General features: G+C 57.2%; 7 protein-coding genes across 7 annotated transcripts; 3 read left to right on the top strand and 4 right to left on the bottom strand.

Annotated features, from left to right (window-relative positions):
- Positions 1-737: 737 nt before the first annotated feature.
- On the top strand, positions 738-1954 carry BJ171DRAFT_568198 (uncharacterized protein; the record flags this gene model as incomplete). Its single annotated transcript, XM_053113507.1, has 3 exons — positions 738-959; positions 1171-1621; positions 1747-1954. The coding sequence occupies 3 exons, from the start codon at positions 738-740 to the stop codon at positions 1914-1916; spliced, it is 843 nt and encodes a 280-aa protein (XP_052966514.1). The 3' UTR covers positions 1917-1954.
- A 336-nt stretch (positions 1955-2290) lies between these two features.
- Positions 2291-7395, bottom strand: BJ171DRAFT_459414 (WD40-repeat-containing domain protein). The gene is made up of 12 exons (XM_053108413.1): positions 6327-7395; positions 6095-6224; positions 5923-5988; positions 5479-5843; positions 5294-5388; positions 4901-5119; positions 4554-4795; positions 4325-4401; positions 4031-4200; positions 3242-3825; positions 2695-3133; positions 2291-2580 (listed from the first exon to the last, which is right to left on the bottom strand). Exons 1-12 carry the CDS (start codon positions 7301-7303, stop codon positions 2561-2563), a joined length of 3384 nt encoding a protein of 1127 aa, XP_052966513.1. The 5' UTR covers positions 7304-7395; the 3' UTR covers positions 2291-2560.
- Positions 7396-7614: 219 nt separating this feature from the next.
- On the bottom strand, positions 7615-9118 carry BJ171DRAFT_106756 (uncharacterized protein). Its single transcript, XM_053105417.1, has 5 exons — positions 8852-9118; positions 8658-8758; positions 8406-8537; positions 8285-8312; positions 7615-8210 (listed from the first exon to the last, which is right to left on the bottom strand). The coding sequence occupies exons 1-5, from the start codon at positions 9000-9002 to the stop codon at positions 7747-7749; spliced, it is 876 nt and encodes a 291-aa protein (XP_052966512.1). The 5' UTR covers positions 9003-9118; the 3' UTR covers positions 7615-7746.
- A 1689-nt stretch (positions 9119-10807) lies between these two features.
- Positions 10808-12144, top strand: BJ171DRAFT_106752 (uncharacterized protein; the record flags this gene model as incomplete). The annotated part of the gene is made up of 2 exons (XM_053105416.1): positions 10808-11507; positions 11801-12144. Coding segments are annotated over 2 exons (915 nt in total), but the record flags the coding sequence as incomplete, so codon positions are not given.
- On the bottom strand, positions 11976-12724 carry BJ171DRAFT_106749 (uncharacterized protein). The gene has a single exon (XM_053105415.1). The coding sequence runs from the start codon at positions 12666-12668 to the stop codon at positions 12177-12179; it is 492 nt and encodes a 163-aa protein (XP_052966510.1). The 5' UTR covers positions 12669-12724; the 3' UTR covers positions 11976-12176.
- A 289-nt stretch (positions 12725-13013) lies between these two features.
- On the top strand, positions 13014-15594 carry BJ171DRAFT_459411 (heat shock protein 70 family). The gene is made up of 4 exons (XM_053108412.1): positions 13014-13245; positions 13550-13630; positions 13879-13961; positions 14158-15594. The coding sequence occupies exons 1-4, from the start codon at positions 13174-13176 to the stop codon at positions 15527-15529; spliced, it is 1608 nt and encodes a 535-aa protein (XP_052966509.1). The 5' UTR covers positions 13014-13173; the 3' UTR covers positions 15530-15594.
- BJ171DRAFT_505819 (uncharacterized protein) lies at positions 15579-17430 on the bottom strand. The gene is made up of 7 exons (XM_053111069.1): positions 17136-17430; positions 16856-16982; positions 16666-16723; positions 16331-16452; positions 16082-16160; positions 15939-15979; positions 15579-15850 (listed from the first exon to the last, which is right to left on the bottom strand). Exons 1-7 carry the CDS (start codon positions 17209-17211, stop codon positions 15787-15789), a joined length of 567 nt encoding a protein of 188 aa, XP_052966508.1. The 5' UTR covers positions 17212-17430; the 3' UTR covers positions 15579-15786.
- Positions 17431-17968: the final 538 nt, after the last annotated feature.

Here is a 17968-nt window from a genome sequence, read left to right as displayed (position 1 = left end):
TAAACTCATGAGATGCGAACGACGTCGGCCAACTCCTCTGGATGACCGATGTCGATCGATCCTCCGGAAGAGCGGTGTTGACCAACTCCTCTGGATGAACGGTGCTCGGTTAGTGATGCTCGCGCTGTTTTGACGGACCGGGTCGATGAAATATCGACCACAGACTGGGGCCTGTGCACCCCGTCTGTTGTGATATCGACGGATGGCAGCGCCCTGAAGCACTCTGACGATATGACCGTGCGGGCTCAAGACCCAGAAAGGCATCACAACAACATCCATGTCCCATTTCGTGAACGTAGCATTCCCCGCAGGGGATTCACTTGTATGCGCGCCTAATCTTGGCGGGCTCCGCCTGGCACATATCGGGCCTCAAGTTGGGCTTCAAGTCGCCGCCATCATACATAAGCTGAATGTGTGTCTGGCCCAAGAGACCTTACCCAGCCCGCCTTGGTTCTGCTGCATGATTGGCAGTCCAGTTGTCTCGTGTAGCATGAAATCCGTTTTTGCGTCGTGGTCGGGATCAAGTCACCCCCGTTCGCAGAGATCAGCTCGGTGGCCTGCAGCATCTGCTGTTGTTCCGCGCGCTTTCCCACCATCATCCAACATAGCGGGGGGGGCTTTGGACAGTAGCAGTTCGTCACTCAGACCCACTCCCACACCTGCATTGGCATCTGCGTCACTGGCCTCGTCTCGCGCTCATTCCATCTCCTGTCGCTGGCCTCCTTCCGCAGTCCATCATGATCCTGCTCAAGAGAAATCTCTTCAAGTTCCTGCTCATCGCCGGGCCGCTCGTGATGATCATTTTCTTGATCAAGCTTCGAGGATCCATAGAACCCGATGCAAGCGAGCAGATCAACCTTGTGCTCACTCGCGAGCGTCCCTCGCAATACAAGGCCCCAACAACCCCCTCGATTCCAAGCATCATCCACCAGTCACACGGCAAGATATCCCTCCAGGATGTAAATGTCGTTCCTACTCTATTCTGCAGCTGTAACTGCATCTCGCAACCACATGAACGCTTCCCCGAGCGGCCCTCGCGATCACAGACTGTGTTCTAACTTCCCGTCCACTGCCGAATCGAATGCCGGCTCTCGCCTTTTGGCGATGCAACAGGAAAAAAAGGCGTGGTCCACCACTTGGCGCAGTTTCCATATGTTGTGGACCTACCAGGTGTGGTCTCGCGAGAGCGACCGCGCCCTGATCGAGGACCACTATCCTTGGTTTCTGCAAACATACGACCAACTGTCCAGCGCCGAAAAGCTGCACGTCGCGCGTTACTTTTACCTGCATAAATTCGGGGGTGTCTACGCCGATCCGTATGTGGAGTCGCTCCGTCCCATGACCACGGCCCTCTCGCCCGACTCGACAAGTCTGCTCCAAAGCGGCATACTGCTGCTCTCCAGCAGCGACTCGCTTTCGCCCAGCAAAGGCTTAATCTCTGACGCTTGGATGGCGAGCATCCCTGGCCATCCCTTCTGGATGTTTGTCGCCTCCGAATTGGTCAAGGAGTTTGCTCAACCCACGACCACACCCAGGCACCTGGCCGATCTCACCGATGCTGTCTATCGCTACTCCGCGAGTAAGGCCTTCCACTACATGCCACTGGTGGTGATTCCCAACGGTGAGTTTATTCGGTCCGACTTGCTCTCCTCCCCAACCAGCGCGCTTGAAAGACATACTGACTCTCTCAACTGCTGCATCGGGGTGTTTCCTATCAAATCGCGATCCCTCTTCTCTCCTCCCCAGTCTTGGTCTATCCGGAGACCTTCGACTGCGGCGTCAGCTGCCGGGACCAGTGCAATCACGGCCATCCCGACTTCAACCATACACAGTGCCGATCCAAACTTCTGGCCAAAGCAGCTGAGGCCGAGGAGTTGCCCTTTGGAATCCGCTACAAGCTCAGTCTCTTGGATTGAGCCCGTGGCATACACCGCTCTTTGGCGGCGATGCGCATAATCTTCTCATCCTTCGTCCGGGCCGCTTTGAGATCCTGGGGCTTGCACCAGCCGTATGCTGACACGGCCTCGAATAAATCTCTCAGAATAACCCTAGAGCAGCCAGCGGGTTGATGGGATACTGTCTCCACCGAGCAGCACCAGCAGGAGCAGGCTGGGCTCTGGGATCTCGCGTTTGTGGGAAAGTGGTGCACGACAGCCATGAAAGGCAGGCTTGAAAGGCAGGCATGAGACTCATTTTCGTTCAGACGCGAGGGAGAACCATTGCCGTCAGCTCTATGGAATCGCAAGGGCACCGCAGCTGGACGTACGACTACAGCACACAATCTATCATTGTCGGAGATCAACCTCGTATATTCAGGGCCACCCCGCCCGAGACGAACCTGCCATCGATGGCTGATGGCGATATCAGTGGTGGTGATGAGTCAATGGGAAAGCCGTTGAGATCCACCACTCAGTTATTATGGTAATGAATCGCCGGGCTCGCGGCATCGAGGGTTTCTTGATGAGCTGTGTGGAACTCTTGAGGCGCGAGCGTTTACTGGAGTGAGGAGGAGTTATGAATGGATGGATTGCGCCGTACAGTAGGTTCCTCTGCGACATTTCTACTTTTTGCCAGTCTCGGCTATAATGAAACGTGGTTAGTTCGAGTCCGCGGTGATCGAGGACGTGGCGCCAGTCTATCAGCATGGCCCAACACTCGACATTGCTGGGGGGGGGGAGGAGAAAGGCGAATTACCTCCAAACTGGCTTTGGAAGAGCTCTTTCATGAAGCCGAGCTCGATCTTGGCGCTGACCAAGGCTTGATCCGGGTCTGTATCAATAATCATGTGATTCTCATCGCCATCCGGCACGACCACCACATCGCCGTCAGCATCCAAAGCCTGGTCGTCGTCCTGAATCTGAGTTGCACCCATTTGCTCCAGGAGGTGCTCGAAAAAGGCCGTGATGAGCTTCGTCGGCGGCGGCAGAACATGCGAGGGCGATTCCAGGAAGGCCACGGTCTTGTGCACTCTGGCAGCCGCCTCGAGATACGGGGTGCTCTCTGCATAGTTCTCGGCACTCTTGGTTGCTGCGGTGGCAAAGCTCTGCGTCTCGGGCTCGGTGACCGCAGCCTTGCCGTAGATGCTGCTGAAGAGAGACGGAGCGATGCTTTCCCGGATCTGCTCCTGTTGGCCCTGAGGGTTGCATTGGTTAGTTCGTGGCGCCACGGCCCAGGATAGGGATCGGGATCGGGCAGGTGCTTGCGCCGAGAAGGCCAAAAACGACGATTTAGCCAACCCTACCTGCTCTTGTTCTTGTGACGCTTCGTCGGATCCGCCCAGTTGCTCGCCAGACACAAGCTGCAGTTGGTACTTGTTGTTCAGAATCAGCACACTCATGCCACTGTTGCTTCTGGCAGTGTTGTCGGCTCGAGCAAAGAACGTCAAGGACACAATGTCCTCATCGACGTTCCAGTTGTGGACACTGACAGGCGATGACGGGTGGAAGACGGCAATCTTGCTCTTGTAGTCGCTTGACCCTGTCAGCACCACCGCAAAATGCGCGCTCTTGGGATCGCTTGCACAGTGTGCCACATCGCCGACTCGGACACTCCACCAGATGGTGCACGTCAGCAGATTCCAGACGTGGATGTGGGTGTCGGTGACGGCAACCACGTAGGGCTCGGATCCACTCGTGAAGCAAATGTTGCGGATGGTGTTGGTCGGTGGCGGGTATGTCAGGACGGCGTGGAGTGCATTGGTAAGTGGGTTCCACAGAGTCAGATCGTTTTCGCAGGCTACTGCCAGAATCGAGCCATCTTCGGAAAACGTCACATGGGAGATGGCCGATTCCTTGTAAAATCCGACACTGCGACACGACCAGTACGCTATCGATCGCGGTGACAACAAGACGTAAGTAGGACGCAGAGGGAATGGAGCTGGTGCAATACGACGACTCGTTGTCGGCAGACCCCGATTCGAGATCTTGCGGATCAGTTATGTGGCATTGTCACGAAGACGGGTCTGGAGAGTGTGGGTATCCGGCCAAAGCAAGCGACGGGGCAAGGAGGAAACAAGGTGAGTTCCGCTTACTTTCTTCCTTCTCGTCGTCGTCGCTGTGGGCAGTGTTGAGCTGCCAAATCTTGAACTTCTTGTCATTGCCACACGTCACCGCCAAGAGAGGCTCGGAGGATGCCTGCCGGAAGGCGAGCCCGTGGATGGCTCCATCGTGCGGGTTGTCGACTCGGGTGTTGACAGCATAGCTACGTTTGCAGAAACACATGGGCGCCGTTTCATCAGCAGCTGGCTCCTCGACTGGGCTGGGTGAATGGGTTCCACTGTGCACTTTGGGGGGGGGCGGGAGGCGACAGTCGCAACCAATCTCACCTTCGGCTGTTGTGATCAAAAGTCCAGAACTTGAGGTAGAGCTCGGGATCAAACTCGCCATCGTCCCGGGTGTCGACCTAACACCAGACAAGTGCGAGTCAACAAGCAGCGTAAAACAAAACAGCAAGAGTAGCACGCAAGTATGGCTCTGCTGCACACAGCTACGGCATAGAAAGCGCCCCCCCCCTCCCAAGCGAACAAGACCAGATGCTGAGGCAACTGCACATACCGTGGTCATCCAGTCACCAGTCTTTGAGAATGCCGCATGAACGACATGGGGGCGAATGATTTCGCGATCCTCCTGCCGACTGACACGGTTTCCCGAAGTGATCTCCAGCTCCATGACGTGTCGGTCTGCAAAGGGGTTGTAGAACTGGAGCGTTCCTGGCGATCCGTTCAGGCAGACGGCGTTCTCCCTTGGCTCGACAACCAGTCCAGTACTCAGTGGATAGAGCTCTCGGTTTTCTTGAGCTGCGAGATGGGAGTAATATGTGAGACGGGCGCGCTCACAATCGGTTGCTCCGCTCGACAGCGCGACACAGCACGACGTTGGACTTTGGCGGATGTGATACTGACCAATCTTGAGTCCGGCAACCGCCTGACGAACGGTGAGGTTGACGGATGAGATGATTCGGATCGAATTGTCGCGATGACCGAGAGCAAACAGACTTCCGGTCGGGCTGACGGTGACCGAGACGATTTCTGAGTTCAGACGCGGAAGGAACTGCTTGTTTCGGGTCTCCAGCTGCCACACAACCAGGACGGCCTCTTCACCACCCGAGAGCATATACGCGCCTGTTTTGAATAGGACCACGCTGCCTGTCAGTTCATATGCCGCCAACTCGGCCTCGCAATCTCATCAGCAGCCCACACACCGAGGCCTGTTGTTAAATCGGGCGAGGTTGATCCGCGACACGGTGGCATGGTCCAGTCGATGCACGAGCAACATATTCTTGACCAAGCACTGACCATCGGCTGTGAAACTGATTCCATTGACTCGATGGGCGTGCCAGTGCAGCGTGGTCGTGACCGGAGCGGCAACAAAGGGTGTGCGCAGACAATACCTATCGTTGTAGACATGCAATTAGCGACTGCACAGTCGAGGACCGACACCAGCCAGTTGGTGAAAACGCAGGCAAGCCTGCTGGACGCACCATAGTGTAATCTGACCGTCGCTGTCACCGACCGCCACAGCCGGCTCTGTGGGGTGGATGGCAAAGGTGGACAGCTCGACGCCATCCAGCGAGTAGATTTCTTGGGTCTTTGTGGGGAGGTGCAGGACCTTGAATCGCTGTGACGTGCTGCCGGCAACCAGGTACTCGCCGGATGGGTCGACCTCGATACGGAAGATGGTGCCCTTGAGCGTCATGATGACCTCCCACTTGACCGTTTTTTGGGCTACATTGAACTTGAGCACCGAGCTCGAGTTTTGGCCCGGGTTCTGGATGGCCACAAACAGGAAAGAGGGCTCGGCCTTGGACACACACATGTGCTGAATGGGCTCGCCAATGTTCCAGGACTAGAGATGAATCGCGTTTGCGGGCAAGTCAGTCGATGGATTCGTAGTTCCGTGGCTAGTGAGGCAAACCAAGCCTTACCTTGAGCAAAATGGCGTCGTTGAAGTCCCACAGGCGGATTGTCCCATCTAACGAGCCAGAGTAGAGCTGGTGCATTCACAACAGGTAAACAGGGCTGCCGCTGGCTCTGCTCGGCGAGATTGTCCCTTTCGCGATTTCTGTTCGGCTGATAGAGTCGGCGACAGCCACTTACTTGGAGATGGTTCTCGGGATTGAGAAACGTCGCAGTCACCGTGTCCGTGTGTCCCACGATCGATCGAACGGCATGGCCGGTCGCGACACTGAAGATCTTGATGGTCGATTCGGTTGCGCAAAAAAGGTATCTGGCGCCAACCGAGAGGCGGGGTGGTGAGGTGAGTACTGTGCTGCGATATCCGCGCACCAACCTTGCACTCTGACAGCACCGGCCTGCGAGTCTCAGTTACCCAGAGTCCTTGGTGAACACGGGTGGGATGGCGCCGAGATTGCCGCAGGTGAGCGTCGAGACGTTGGCCGAGAATCGCTCTCCTTTCTTCACTGCCGAGGTCAGGGCGTCCCTCTGCGGCACATTTTCGTTGACCTTGAAGGACCTCGCAACCTTTGACTTTTTGGCCTTTTTGGACTCGGCTGAGGTGGCATCGCCGCTGGGTGCTGTTCCCTGTTCCGGAGCAGTCAGGGCCGCAGCATCGTCTTTCCGAATCGTCTGCTGCTTTGGAGTTCCGGGCGCTTGTACCTTGGAATGGGCTGCCTGTCCGTTGGCGAGGCTCGACGATCCAGACTTTTTGGTTGGCGTTGCTGTGGAAGCTGCCGAGGATTGGGGTCGGTGGTCAGGCCCTGCAGCAGAGTTCGCCTTGGCGACAGATCTCGCGTCCGAGATTTGCGTCGGTTTCGTTTTCTTCGTTTTTCCCTCCGGACCTTTGGGGGTCTCGGCGCCGTTGGGCCTTGGTCCGCTTCCCGCCGGACTCGCGGATGGTGCTGTCGCGGTCTTGGTCGGCGTGTCCGCAGCTTTCCGAGAGGCGCTGGATGCGTTGGATTTCGCATTCGCATGTCCCTTGGCAGTCTTTGGTCCTTTGATGCTCTGTGGAGTCCCGCCATGGCTTGCAGGCGCGACGACATCGTGCTCGCTATCAGGGTCCACGAGCGTTGCTATCGAATCCTGTGACTTTGCGGTTTCCTTGGATAGCGTCTTGGCTCTCTTCTCGCTCTTTGGAGTCCCCATCGCATTGGAGGCCACTGTCGGACTGGCAGCCGCTGTAGATCGTGCATGAGCAGCTGACGAGGGCGTTGAGATCGGCGTCGTGGTCGCTGCCTTGGGCGCCTTGGAGGTCTTGGGGGTGGGCTGGGCGGATTTAGCCTCTCTCGCGGGCTTGCGCCCCTTTGCCTTCCGGGAGGTTGCCGTGGGAAGCTCCATGTCGACGTCCATTCTGGATCGGGATATCGCGCAGGGCAGACGATGATGTTCTCGACAGACGGTCGGCGTTGCTATCGGCGACAGGGAAGCTCGCTGGCTCGCTCTGGGTCACTGACGCAGTCCCGGCGCGCTGCATCCAAACCGCGATCGGAGGTAAAGAAAAAAAATTAATTAATTAAGGGTGGCAGCTGAGTCAGCGCGCTGGACAGGACGCGTTGCGCCGTGCGGGTTGGCTTTGGCCGTGGTTCCCACACCTCCTGATGGCTGGAGGATGTGGATGTAGAGACAGCGAGCAGAGTGTGCGTGTATTGGTGCATGTGATCATTTGATATTTCGCAAGTCGTCGATGAGAACAATGGAGCGGGCCAGGATCCGTCGTGGCTGTCGCTGTGAAAGCAGGGGGATGGGATACGGCTGAGCCGCCACAAACGCCTGGCCAACGGCGTCCTCCATGCTCAGATATATTCAGGATATGTGCTTGGCACATACGGAGTGTAGTTGAAAGGGATAGTTGTTTTGCGTGGTCTGTCGCTGTCGGTTCTGACAAGCTGGCTGCTGGCTGCACCAACGGCCATATCGCCTCTCCCGATCGACAGGCCATAGAATGGATGGAGCCGATAGGAGTAGCACGGCGGATATGCAACAGGCGGCAAAATGGTCGGCACTGGATAGACAGCCTGGGTCGAGAAGGCGGGATACTTGACCCATTCGGGAGGTCCGCAGTATCTTGACGCAGCGGCTGGGACGAACGCTGGATCGTAGAATCCGAGGGCATGCTCCGACGCATACATCGACACCATATCAGGCTGTCCCGGTGGCCACGGCTCGTGCGATGTGACTGAATAGTTCGGAGATGGATAGAACTCATCTTCTTCCTCTCCGTCCTTTGGCGCAGCGTCCAGAGCGGTGCTCCAGGGCTCTGTTTCATACAGCACAATCGTGTCAGAGCTCGATGTCTCAAGCACCGGCCTTGTTCACTCGGTGCACTCTCACCTTCGCTGTGGGCATGCGGGCCATTGGTCTGGTATCAGATTGTTTAGCAAAGACGCAGTTCGTATGTCAGCTTTCCATCGGTTGTTAACTTGCCCTCCACGATGATCGCATTGCTACTGACCAGAGAGGTATCGCCCTGCACCGACTCCCATCGACGGTGGCGCTGGTACTCGGCATGTTCGGCTCGCATCCGAGAAAGGCTTGTCTCTCGGTACTGAATTTTCAGTGCAAATCTACCCCACTGCTTTCCATTCTGGAGTGTGGATCCGAAAATGAGTCATCCAGCTTTGCTGCAGCGCACTCCGGCCCAACACTGCAGCTTTGTGGCCGTCTGGATTTTATCTGTGCTGTCACTTCAGTCTTCAGGAACTACCTCGCGTAGCGCTGACTCTGCCGAAGACTCGTCCGTGAATCGAATAAATGCAAATGCGGGACGGTTCCATGCGTTCATCCGACCTTTGTCTTTGTTCCGAGCTGTGGCAGAGACCATGGAGTGAGACGGAATCCTAGCCTAGAGTCTGAAACTCACGAAAACCTTTGAACGGCCTGGCAAAGTGGTGGACAAACCCTGGTGCTCGGTGGAGCTGAAGATCTGGATGGATTCGACTAGTCCATGGACACTGAAGTGCCTTTCGAGATTGCCGTGCGTTGCCATGTCCGGATCCAATTGACCGACAAAGATACACTTCTTTTCGATCTGAACGCGCCGCCGTTCCATGTTTGATGCCCTGGTTGGGCATACTGCCGCTCAGAAGTCGACGAGGATGACTCGGCACGTTGTGCATGCCAATGGCTGCTGCTCTTGGTTGGAGAAGCCGCAAAACTCACCAGTCGACTGTCCATCGGCACTGGAATCTCAGTGTCTGATATGGCAGAGTCGGTCAGTTCGCGGGCTTGGATGTTGCAAAGACACCCCCGCACTGGGCTCAGGTCAAATACACAGCAGCAGCCAGTGACGCACCAACAGGGCCTGTACGGCATCTTCTCGGTAACAAAACTTGACCAGTCTGGAAATTCGATCCTCGCCAGCCTTTTCGCTGTGCGGAGTGATGCTCTCTATCGGCCCGAACGCCTCCAAGTGATGTCTCAAGTCCTACCAGCGAGAATCGGCATCCAAACAGTAGATTCACACAGGGTGCCATCGGCGATGTGGGCCAAGAGACACGGTTAGAATTGATCGTCAGCGTCGCCGGCAGCTCCATTGTAAGGTTGCAAGCGGTACTGCTCGAGCGGCGGGCAACTTCCACAACGCACCTTCCCAGCGATACCACCGGCTTCCTTGGGCTTGCTGATGTACAGTGTTCTGTTCACGCGAGCAGGCTCGATTCGGATCGGTCTCCCATTGACCAAGCTCTGCTGTCCTTCTTTCCGAGCTTGCTGAGCATCGATGGCACTCTATGGGCCATGACTTTAGTTACGGAGCGGATCGACTGTAGCGGACACATGCACATCCACGACAAGGGGATCACAGTCGTTCTCGATTCTGAGGATGCTGAAAGGCCCACCTGGAACTGGACAAAGGCATATGGCCGCTTGAATGAGTCCCTGAAAACCTTGACGCTCAGGAGCAGCCCCCACTTGGAGAAATGGTGCCCAAGGGACTCACAGAGCTCACAGTCCGACTGATCCGAGCACAGGCTGGTGGACGCACTCGGTGAGTCAGTTGATCGGCCGAATCGTGACGATATGACGCAGTATATGAGATGGGGTGAACAGAGTGAGACTTGCCTGGCAACGAATATGCACGCCTCGGGCTCTCCTCTTGACACACTCACAACACTTTCGTCCGGGCTGTCGCTCCGCCCGGTCCCGAGGAGTGGTGCTTGGGGCGAGCGGCCGGTATGCTCAGTCCTGTCACTTGCATCCTGATGAAACCTTTGTGGGGAGCCTCTTGAATTTCTGGCCTCGGATTCCTGGACGTTTTCATCGCAACCAGCAGCCGGACTGGGTGCAACTCTGGTGGGCGTGCTTGTCGGGTCCTTGGGTGCCCGTGGGATGGCGGCAGCTTTCGTGAGAAGACGGGGTGTGACCGGTGGCGATATGAGAGGGGTGGGCTGGACACACACTTTGGCCACAGCCTTTGGTGCAGCAGAATGGCGCGACATGCTGAAGACGGCAGAAACGGATGGTCTGCTTCCTCGGTATCTACGGCCCTGAGGGCACTCAAATGCGCGGCCAAGTCACCGCCTTTAAATCTTGGTTCCAAGGGGATCATGAGTCGGTAGAGGGTGAGGGCGAGGGTGCGTCAATGAGCTGCGGTCTCTTGAACGGCAGCGGGGGGGGGCAGGCAGGCAGTGGACGGCGGCATGCTGTCAGAAGCGAACGCTGTCAACCGATGACAGGGGGTGGGGTGCTGTCACAGTATCGCCCCAGTGTTGCCTCGGTATCGTCTCAGTATCGCATCGACATCGCCACAGTGCTGGCATCGCACACACACACACGCTGGCTCGATCCGGCTGCGCATGTGATCCCATGCAGACTTGCTTCTCAGGCTTTTGCTCGTCGTTCGTCTCTCGCTCCTCTGCAGCCCACATCCACCCCGTTGTATTATATAGATCCCTCATCCCACCACCACCCTGCCGCAACAGCACCGCTTCTTCCTGCAAACACCTCCCCAGATCTGCCCACCCATCTGCATCAATCGCATCCGCCAATACAGCGCTATCCTTCATCCAACAGCGTCAGGCCCTTTCTTTCCTCCAGCCAGCAGCCCCAAGCCAGTCCTACAAGCCCACACGCCAGCCCCACGTCCTGTCCTCGGCCATGCCTTCGTCCAGTATCCGTGAGAGCCCTCTCCCTCGTCCGAGCTCCGCAACCAATCTCCCCGACAAGCAGCGCCGTTCCACGCCCCAGAGCTTCCATGTCTCTGCGCCCTCGCTGTCGCCAAGACACCGCCCTGCCGAAGAGGAGGATATATTCATGCCTGCTCCCCGCAAGGTTGCTCCCGTCCTGTTCTTTGCCAAGGGCGATGACGGCGCACCCGGTTCCCACTCGGATTCGGCAAAGTCCGACTCGCACCTTCCTTTTCCCCTGATTCCCTCGCCTGAGATTGTATCGTCGAGTCGGCTGTCGTTCACGCGCAGAATCCCAACCGCCTCGCGGGCCTTCTCATGGCGTCCCTCTGACAACGACTCCCAGACCGACGACGAAACGAGCCAGATCCCTCCGTCGCCGTCCTTCAGCATCCGCCGACACACCGCCTCAGTTGCACCCATGACGCCAGGTCAGTCCCTGACTCTTCCCTTTCGGACTGAGCCTGTCCGGTCAGGTTTCTGGCCGAGTACCCCTGGCTTTCTTTTTTCTGTCCACCCAGGACCCTGCTTACTGGCGTCCGAGGTGCCCTCCGATGAGCTCTCTGATACCACACCCTGGCCTCCATCCATGGCTCCGCCGTCATTCTATTCGATCCCTCTGCCTTTGCCGAGACCTCTTCGTTCTCTCTTACCCTCTGTATCCGCCGATGGGAGGTCTGGTGCTGTGCTTGCCGTGACTCACGCCTGGTTTTGTCCTATCCAGCCCTGAAGTGCTCGTTCCTGGAGCCCAGCGACGACGGCTGCCCCCTGGTCAGTCCCCCCAGCCGCCCCGTCAACCGCTTCCTTGCCCCCGATGGCGCCAAGGCAGGGTCGGAGGCCTCGGGCGACTGCCGCTCGCAAACGGAGGAGCGAGTCTTCCGCGGCCGCTCCAAGTCGGTCGCCGATGTCGGCAACCAGCTGCCGTACACGCTCATCTGAAGAGGCTCGATCGGAAGCCTCGCCTGTGCCATGTGCCGCCCTGGGGGTGGCTTTGCGCTGTTGTTTTGATCGCCTGCTCGGCTGAGGATGAAGTGCCGGTAGATTTTTGTAGTGCCCTTTCTCGATCTTGGTTCACTTCCCTTCTTTTTTTTTTTTGTCCATTATGTGTTATGCTCCCGCGGCATTCTTGCCTTCTGTCGATAGTTTCGCTCTTGTGTGGTGTACTTAGTTTGAGTGGGAGCTGCCCGTGGCCAAACGCAAAATCTGTACATAAGCCGGCCGCGGGCGCTCCAGTGTGCGGCGGTGTTGTGTAGTGTAGTCTTTCCTGAGCTTTCCTCGTTCCATTTCCTTTCCTTTGGTTTCCTTTCCTTTGATTTCCCTGCGCTTTGCTTCATCCCGTTTGGTTGCGCTGCAGTTTTCTTCGCTTCGCTTTGCTTGTTCATCGTTCGGCCCGACTCTTCCTCTCTCCACTTCCTCTCTTTGGCTCGACAGCCCCGCTGCCCCGGCTCCCGTTTTGCCTCCTGCCGCCCCTTGGTGTGCACCCAGCGCCAATGCCCAACGCCCAATACAGCCAATCCAATAAAAAACGGGACACCCCGGATACTGGTCGCTGGACAAATACTCTGGTGCCTCAAACATCGCGCGCTGGCCATTCAGTGTTTTGAATCAAGGACACCTCCCAGGCGACGGCGATACAGGCGACTCGAGGAGGTCGAGTATCTTGATATCAATACACCATGGAGTGGTCCAGAGAATCGAATGCATCCACCACACACAGAGATTGCCAACCAGGACGGGAAACAATCGCCTGGTTTGCCCACTGGAGCCCACGGATCAGCAGACTTGAGTCGCTGATGCCAGAGAGTGACTGCCCCGTTTCCTTCTGGATTGTCCAGCATCGACGTGGCTGGAGCCACCCAGCCGCCGGTTGGAGCCAGCGCGTGTTGTCTCTGTCACACCCCAGTGCATTTTTTTTTTCTTCGCGACAAGAGCAAGCCGGCCCAATCCCATCGAGCGCACGATTGCCGTCCAGTCCGTAACCAGCACGAAAGCGTCGACACCCGGCTTCTGCCTTCGCTGCGTGCCTCTCTCTGCAATCGGCCTTCTCTCCTGCCCGCTCCCGGATCCTGCACCCACAGCTCGTCTCAGACCGTCGCCATGGCTCAAGAAAAGACCTTTGTCGGTATCTCGTTCGGCACCCTCAACTCCTCGGTATCCATCGTCGGCAAGGTATGTCGTGGCCCAATCGGCCGGTTGTCCTGCTTCCTCGGCTGTCACTGCTCTCGCCCCCTCTGCCCAATGCAGCTCCGGGGCCATCGAGCTGCTTCGATCGGCCGCTGCATTTCCGAAGTGCCATTGCGGACCGTGCGAGTGGCGAGTGCCCCGGCCCCACAGCAATCCTCCTGGCGTGCCTCTGTCCCCGCACTGCCGGTCTTCCAGCCCGATCGCTCGCCGTTGGCTCGTTCTTGGTCGCCCTTGACCACCTTGATGATTGTTTCCGCTAACGTAACTTTGCGGATCATGTCGCTCGCAGGGCGGAAAGGGTGAAACTATTGCAAACGAGGACGGCGATCGCAACATTCCCACTTGCGTCGCCTTCACGGATTACGAGGAGGTATGTATTGTTGCTCCAGATCCGCCGTTTAGGCTGTTGATTCTGTCGTCCCGTTGCTGGGTACTACTTTGCGCTGTTGTGTTGGCATTCGTATGAGAACAGCGCTATCGCCGGAGCTGCAGTGTAGCCATCCGTGCGGATCTGGTCCTCGATACCAAGCGATCCTCCTGCCTTTGCTGCTGTGCACGGATCTAACCTAGTTTCCTCCTCTCTCTCTATCTCTCTCTGACATCCTTGGATCTCCGCAGCTTGTCGGCACCCAGGCCCGTGTCCAGGCCAACTCCAATCCCCGTGGCACCATCTTCCAGTTCCGAAACCTGGTTGGCAAGAAGTATGTGCCCGGCGATCTTGCTGAATCGGCCAAAAGTGGCTTGCTATCCGTCCCGGGGTGGAAGAGCTGGTTGCTACGACCAACAGTTCGCTCACCCCTCTGTTTCTGTTTATTCTACTATGACTCACATCGTCATTACACCCGCTCTCTGTCTCCCATCACCTCCATCGCGCCTGCTCGCTTCCACCGCCTCTAGGTACGACGATACCGAAGTGCAGAAGCACAGCTCGAAGCTTCTCGCCAACATCGTGCCCTTCCCTCAGGACGAATCCCTGCCTGCCTACGAGGTCGAGACCACCCCCGAGGAGGACGCCCAGCCCGTTACCTCTCATTACACCGTTGCCGATGTCACCGCCAAGTACTTTGCCAAGCTGAAGGAGACGGCCGAGGCCTACCTGGGTCGCTCGGTTGAAGGCGTCGTTGTCTCCACCCCGGTCCACTTTGAGGAGCACGAGCAGAACGCTCTGCGGGAGGCTGTTGTCCAGGCCGGCTTCGAGACCGTCCACCTCGTCCACGAGCCCGTTGCTGCCGCTCTGGCCTTTGACTACAACGCAAAGGAGATCGGCAACCAGTCCACCAAGCAGGATCGCACCATCCTGGTGCTGGATCTGGGTGCCCACCAGTTCAATGCCACCCTCCTGGACAGCAGCAACGGCCTCTTCTCCATCGTTGCCACCCACGACGACTATGCTCTCGGCGGTTCGCAGTTCGACGAGGTTCTGCTCAACTTCTTCAAGGACGAGTTCCGAAAAAAGACCCGCATCGATATCTCGGACAACCGCAAGGCCGTTGCCAAGTTGAGAGCCGCCTGTGAGCAGACCAAGCGCATGCTCTCGCAGAAGGACAGCGCCCCCTGCCACGTCGAGTCGTTGTACGATGGCATGGACTACAACGCCAACATGATCCGCGGCCGCTTCGAGACCCTGGCCGAGAAGCTCTTCACGCGCTGTGTCGATGTTGTCAAGAACGTCCTGAAGGAGGGCGGCGCCGCCCCTACTGAGGTCGATGAGGTTCTCTTTGTCGGCGGCAGTGCCCGTATCCCCCGCTTCCAGTCGGTCATCCGCAGCCTGTTCGAGTCCGAGACCGTCTTCCGCACCGATCTTGAGCCTGATGAGGCCATCAGTGTCGGCTGTGCCACCCAGGCTGGCTTGATCGCCAGCCAAGAGTCCGAGTACGACTCGGCCATTGCCACCGAGGAGGTTGTTCGTGTTCCCCACCTGAAGAAGAGCGTCGGTCTCGAGGGTGCCGATGGTGTCTTTGTTCCCATCATCCCTAAGCGCGCCGCCATTCCCGCCCGCCGCACGATCGAGGCCTCCAACGCCGTCGCCAAGCAGTCCGAGATCTTCCTCTCCGTCTACGAAGGTGACCATGCCCAAGCCCAGGAGAACACTCTGTTGGGCCAGATCGTCCTCTCGGATCTGCCCGAGGCCTCGAAGGTCGGCGAGCTGCGTGTTCAGATCACTTTCCAGATCGAGCGCGATGAGATCTTGACCGTCGTCGCCAAGGAGAAGACCCAAGGAAAGGAGCTCCGCGTCAAATTCGACAAGATCACCCATCAGCACAAGTGAATTCCTGCATAGTTTCCTCCCATGCAACTCATAAGGCATAAAATACATCTCTCTTTTTCTCCTCATGCGCTTGGGCTGGTAAAAAGCTGCCATGATCACTGTTACTGCCAGACTGGTGGGTTGGCTGGAAGCCAGGGGCATGCGCTCTTGGAGCAGATCGCGATTATCCACGCGGGCATATGTATATATGTGCTGTGGTGCGGTCCCCAGAGTCATTCAACCAACACAGCGACACACAGCGACACATATGCTGCTCACTACTGAGGCATCAAAGGCTCTGGCTTCTGCGGATCAAGCGTATCTGTGACCGAGATGCGGCATCTGGCAGGGCGGCCCGGGAGAATGAGTCAGTCATTCGATGGCTGGACACGAGGCTTGTCTGGTAGCATCGCGGCGGCTGTGTACTTACATAGGACACTGCTCGTGCATCCGAAGCCATCGGTTGATGCACTGGACGATGGAGGAGGGCAGACGTCAAGGTATCGTTAGATCAGCTTACAGCAGGTTTCCGACCCGCGACTGCTCGACAAGCAATGACCCTGGCGTACTTGCCTCGCCGTGATACGCATGCGTGCAGGGCAGACGCTTGAGCATTTCACCGACTTCAAACTCGGTCAAACAGATTGTGCACCTGCGTCCGTGTCATGGAAGGGTCAGGTCAAGATTGTCTGATCCAGTCTCACTGGGCCATCGAGACTCACATCGAGTCTCACCGGGCCACAGTGCGCAATCCAGATTTACTGATTCCACGCAACAACGGAGCGTGTCGCCCTTCTGGTTGGACGCCGTGCTTATTCTTACCTCGAGTCGTCTCCCATGAGCATTCCCACTTGATATTTCACCACCGGAAGACGATCAATCATGTAGAGTGGGGTAGACTTGGATTTGGCAGATCCAATGCGCTCGCTCAGGGCCCATAGTCCCTGCATGACACCGTGCGCACCGCCAAAGACAACACTGTATCAGAAACCACTGCAACCGCATCACCGCATCACCGCATCACCGCATCACCGCATCACCGCATCACCGCATCACCGCATCACCGCATCACCGCATCACCGCATCACCGCATCACCGCATCACCGCATCACCGCATCACCGCATCACCGCAGCAACGGTCCACAATCTGCGCTTGCCTCGTAGGTAGTGTCGACATGGTCATCAGCCATGTAGTTGCCCGGGTTGTTCAGCAAGCTGGGTTACCAGAGTGATGTGTGGCTCAGCGACGGAGATTTGGGGCAACATTGGCCCGGCTATGATTCCCATTGAATCCCCTACCCCGTCATGAGTCGCGGTGATGAACAAGAGAAGCAAGAGATCACCCACCGTCCATATCTTGGAGCATCGTCCAGGAGCTCAGTCGGGAAGTCTGGTGATGGTTCGTGGAATCCCGCACTCCGCCAGGCATCAAGGTTGCTTCGCGAACTCCAGCCCAGGTCCTGGTAATGGCCGTCTGTGGGGCGGGTGGAAGATACACTCTCGCAATCAGACCCTGTCGATGCTGCCCTTTCCTCCTTCATCTTCGTATCTCGTCACCTTGCGTAAACTCATCCCCCGTATCGAGTATATCGTGTTCCAGATCACACTTTCGACCAATGGCACTTACACTGATCAACGTATCCATCCGCAGTCCTGGTTGCCTGTATGAAGCAAGCTAAAGTCTTGTCAATGCTGCAAGACATGCAATCAAAAAGCAGCTGCTTTGCACGAAGCAAGTGTTGTCGAGGTGTGCTGGCCGTTTATCTCTCACTTTCTCCACTCTCATACTCTCCCAAACTGGCTCCATTTCCACTTGCTCGGCAATATGGCCATCTGCTGCCAGATGTCGAGTCATGCATACTACCAACACACAATGTACCGCCAGAAACAAGTCACATACCTGCATGACCTCCTGTTCCTGCATCCACCTGGCGAGTGCCTCGTCGCTTTCAAGCGAAGACGGACTGGTCTGCAAGTTGGTCGCCAAGTTCCGTGACGACCCGACATCCAGGTTGCGGGTGGTGTTGCGGTCCAGACGCTGCTCCGAAGACTCGGAGGACATCCCCGACGATGCTGGGGACGAGTTTCCGAAAGGATTGAACCGGCCGAGTGCCGGTCGATTGGACAGCGTGGATCTGGAACTGAAGGTCGGAGCCGACTGGGTTGGGGGTGACGGCTGGGAGATGTCAATGACCAGAGGAGGCTCGGCTGCCAGACCAGTCGCGCGGACCCTTCGTCGAGAAGCCGAGCTGCCCAGCTCTCTGGCTTCGGTATCATCATTCACCAGAGCTGATATTGGAATGCCTACAAAGCTCTGGTCGAGACGGAAGCATGTGTGCCGAGTCAGTTTTGGGGGTGTGTGAATCGATTGATATCAGTCGAGCGGGGACCGTGCACCCACACCGTTCGTCTATCGAGCTGGAGCCATTGATTCGGCCACGGTCGCTGCATGACAGAGAA

This window comes from Polychytrium aggregatum (genome assembly GCF_025602895.1).
Source record: "Polychytrium aggregatum strain JEL109 chromosome Unknown BJ171scaffold_19, whole genome shotgun sequence".
Classification (NCBI taxonomy): Eukaryota; Fungi; Chytridiomycota; class Chytridiomycetes; order Polychytriales; genus Polychytrium; species Polychytrium aggregatum.
Note: the sequence above shows the minus strand (reverse complement) of the source record. Positions and strands in the feature narration are given on the sequence as shown.

What these genes read in the sequence shown, in the direction of transcription:
- BJ171DRAFT_459414 (XM_053108413.1), bottom strand. Translation starts at nt 7,303, where the DNA reads ATGGACGTCGACATGGAGCTTCCCACGGCAACCTCCCGGAAGGCAAAG. An exon ending in ATCCCGAGAACCATCTCCAA is followed by an intron (nt 5,989 to 6,094) that starts GTAAGTGGCTGT and finishes TGAATGCACCAG; the next exon opens with CTCTACTCTGGCTCGTTAGA. An exon ending in CGACGACGAGAAGGAAGAAA is followed by an intron (nt 3,826 to 4,030) that starts GTAAGCGGAACT and finishes CGCGATCGATAG; the next exon opens with CGTACTGGTCGTGTCGCAGT.
- BJ171DRAFT_106756 (XM_053105417.1), bottom strand. Translation starts at nt 9,002, where the DNA reads ATGGAACGGCGGCGCGTTCAGATCGAAAAGAAGTGTATCTTTGTCGGT. An exon ending in CAGCTCCACCGAGCACCAGG is followed by an intron (nt 8,759 to 8,851) that starts GTTTGTCCACCA and finishes TCTCTGCCACAG; the next exon opens with CTCGGAACAAAGACAAAGGT. An exon ending in CCCGCATGCCCACAGCGAAG is followed by an intron (nt 8,211 to 8,284) that starts GTGAGAGTGCAC and finishes TGTATGAAACAG; the next exon opens with AGCCCTGGAGCACCGCTCTG.
- BJ171DRAFT_106749 (XM_053105415.1), bottom strand. Translation starts at nt 12,668, where the DNA reads ATGGCCAGCGCGCGATGTTTGAGGCACCAGAGTATTTGTCCAGCGACC.
- BJ171DRAFT_459411 (XM_053108412.1), top strand. Translation starts at nt 13,174, where the DNA reads ATGGCTCAAGAAAAGACCTTTGTCGGTATCTCGTTCGGCACCCTCAAC. An exon ending in CCTTCACGGATTACGAGGAG is followed by an intron (nt 13,631 to 13,878) that starts GTATGTATTGTT and finishes GGATCTCCGCAG; the next exon opens with CTTGTCGGCACCCAGGCCCG. An exon ending in CGAAACCTGGTTGGCAAGAA is followed by an intron (nt 13,962 to 14,157) that starts GTATGTGCCCGG and finishes CACCGCCTCTAG; the next exon opens with GTACGACGATACCGAAGTGC.
- BJ171DRAFT_505819 (XM_053111069.1), bottom strand. Translation starts at nt 17,211, where the DNA reads ATGTCTTGCAGCATTGACAAGACTTTAGCTTGCTTCATACAGGCAACC. An exon ending in GGATGGATACGTTGATCAGT is followed by an intron (nt 16,983 to 17,135) that starts GTAAGTGCCATT and finishes CCCGCCCCACAG; the next exon opens with ACGGCCATTACCAGGACCTG. An exon ending in CTCATGGGAGACGACTCGAG is followed by an intron (nt 16,161 to 16,330) that starts GTAAGAATAAGC and finishes ACACGGACGCAG; the next exon opens with GTGCACAATCTGTTTGACCG.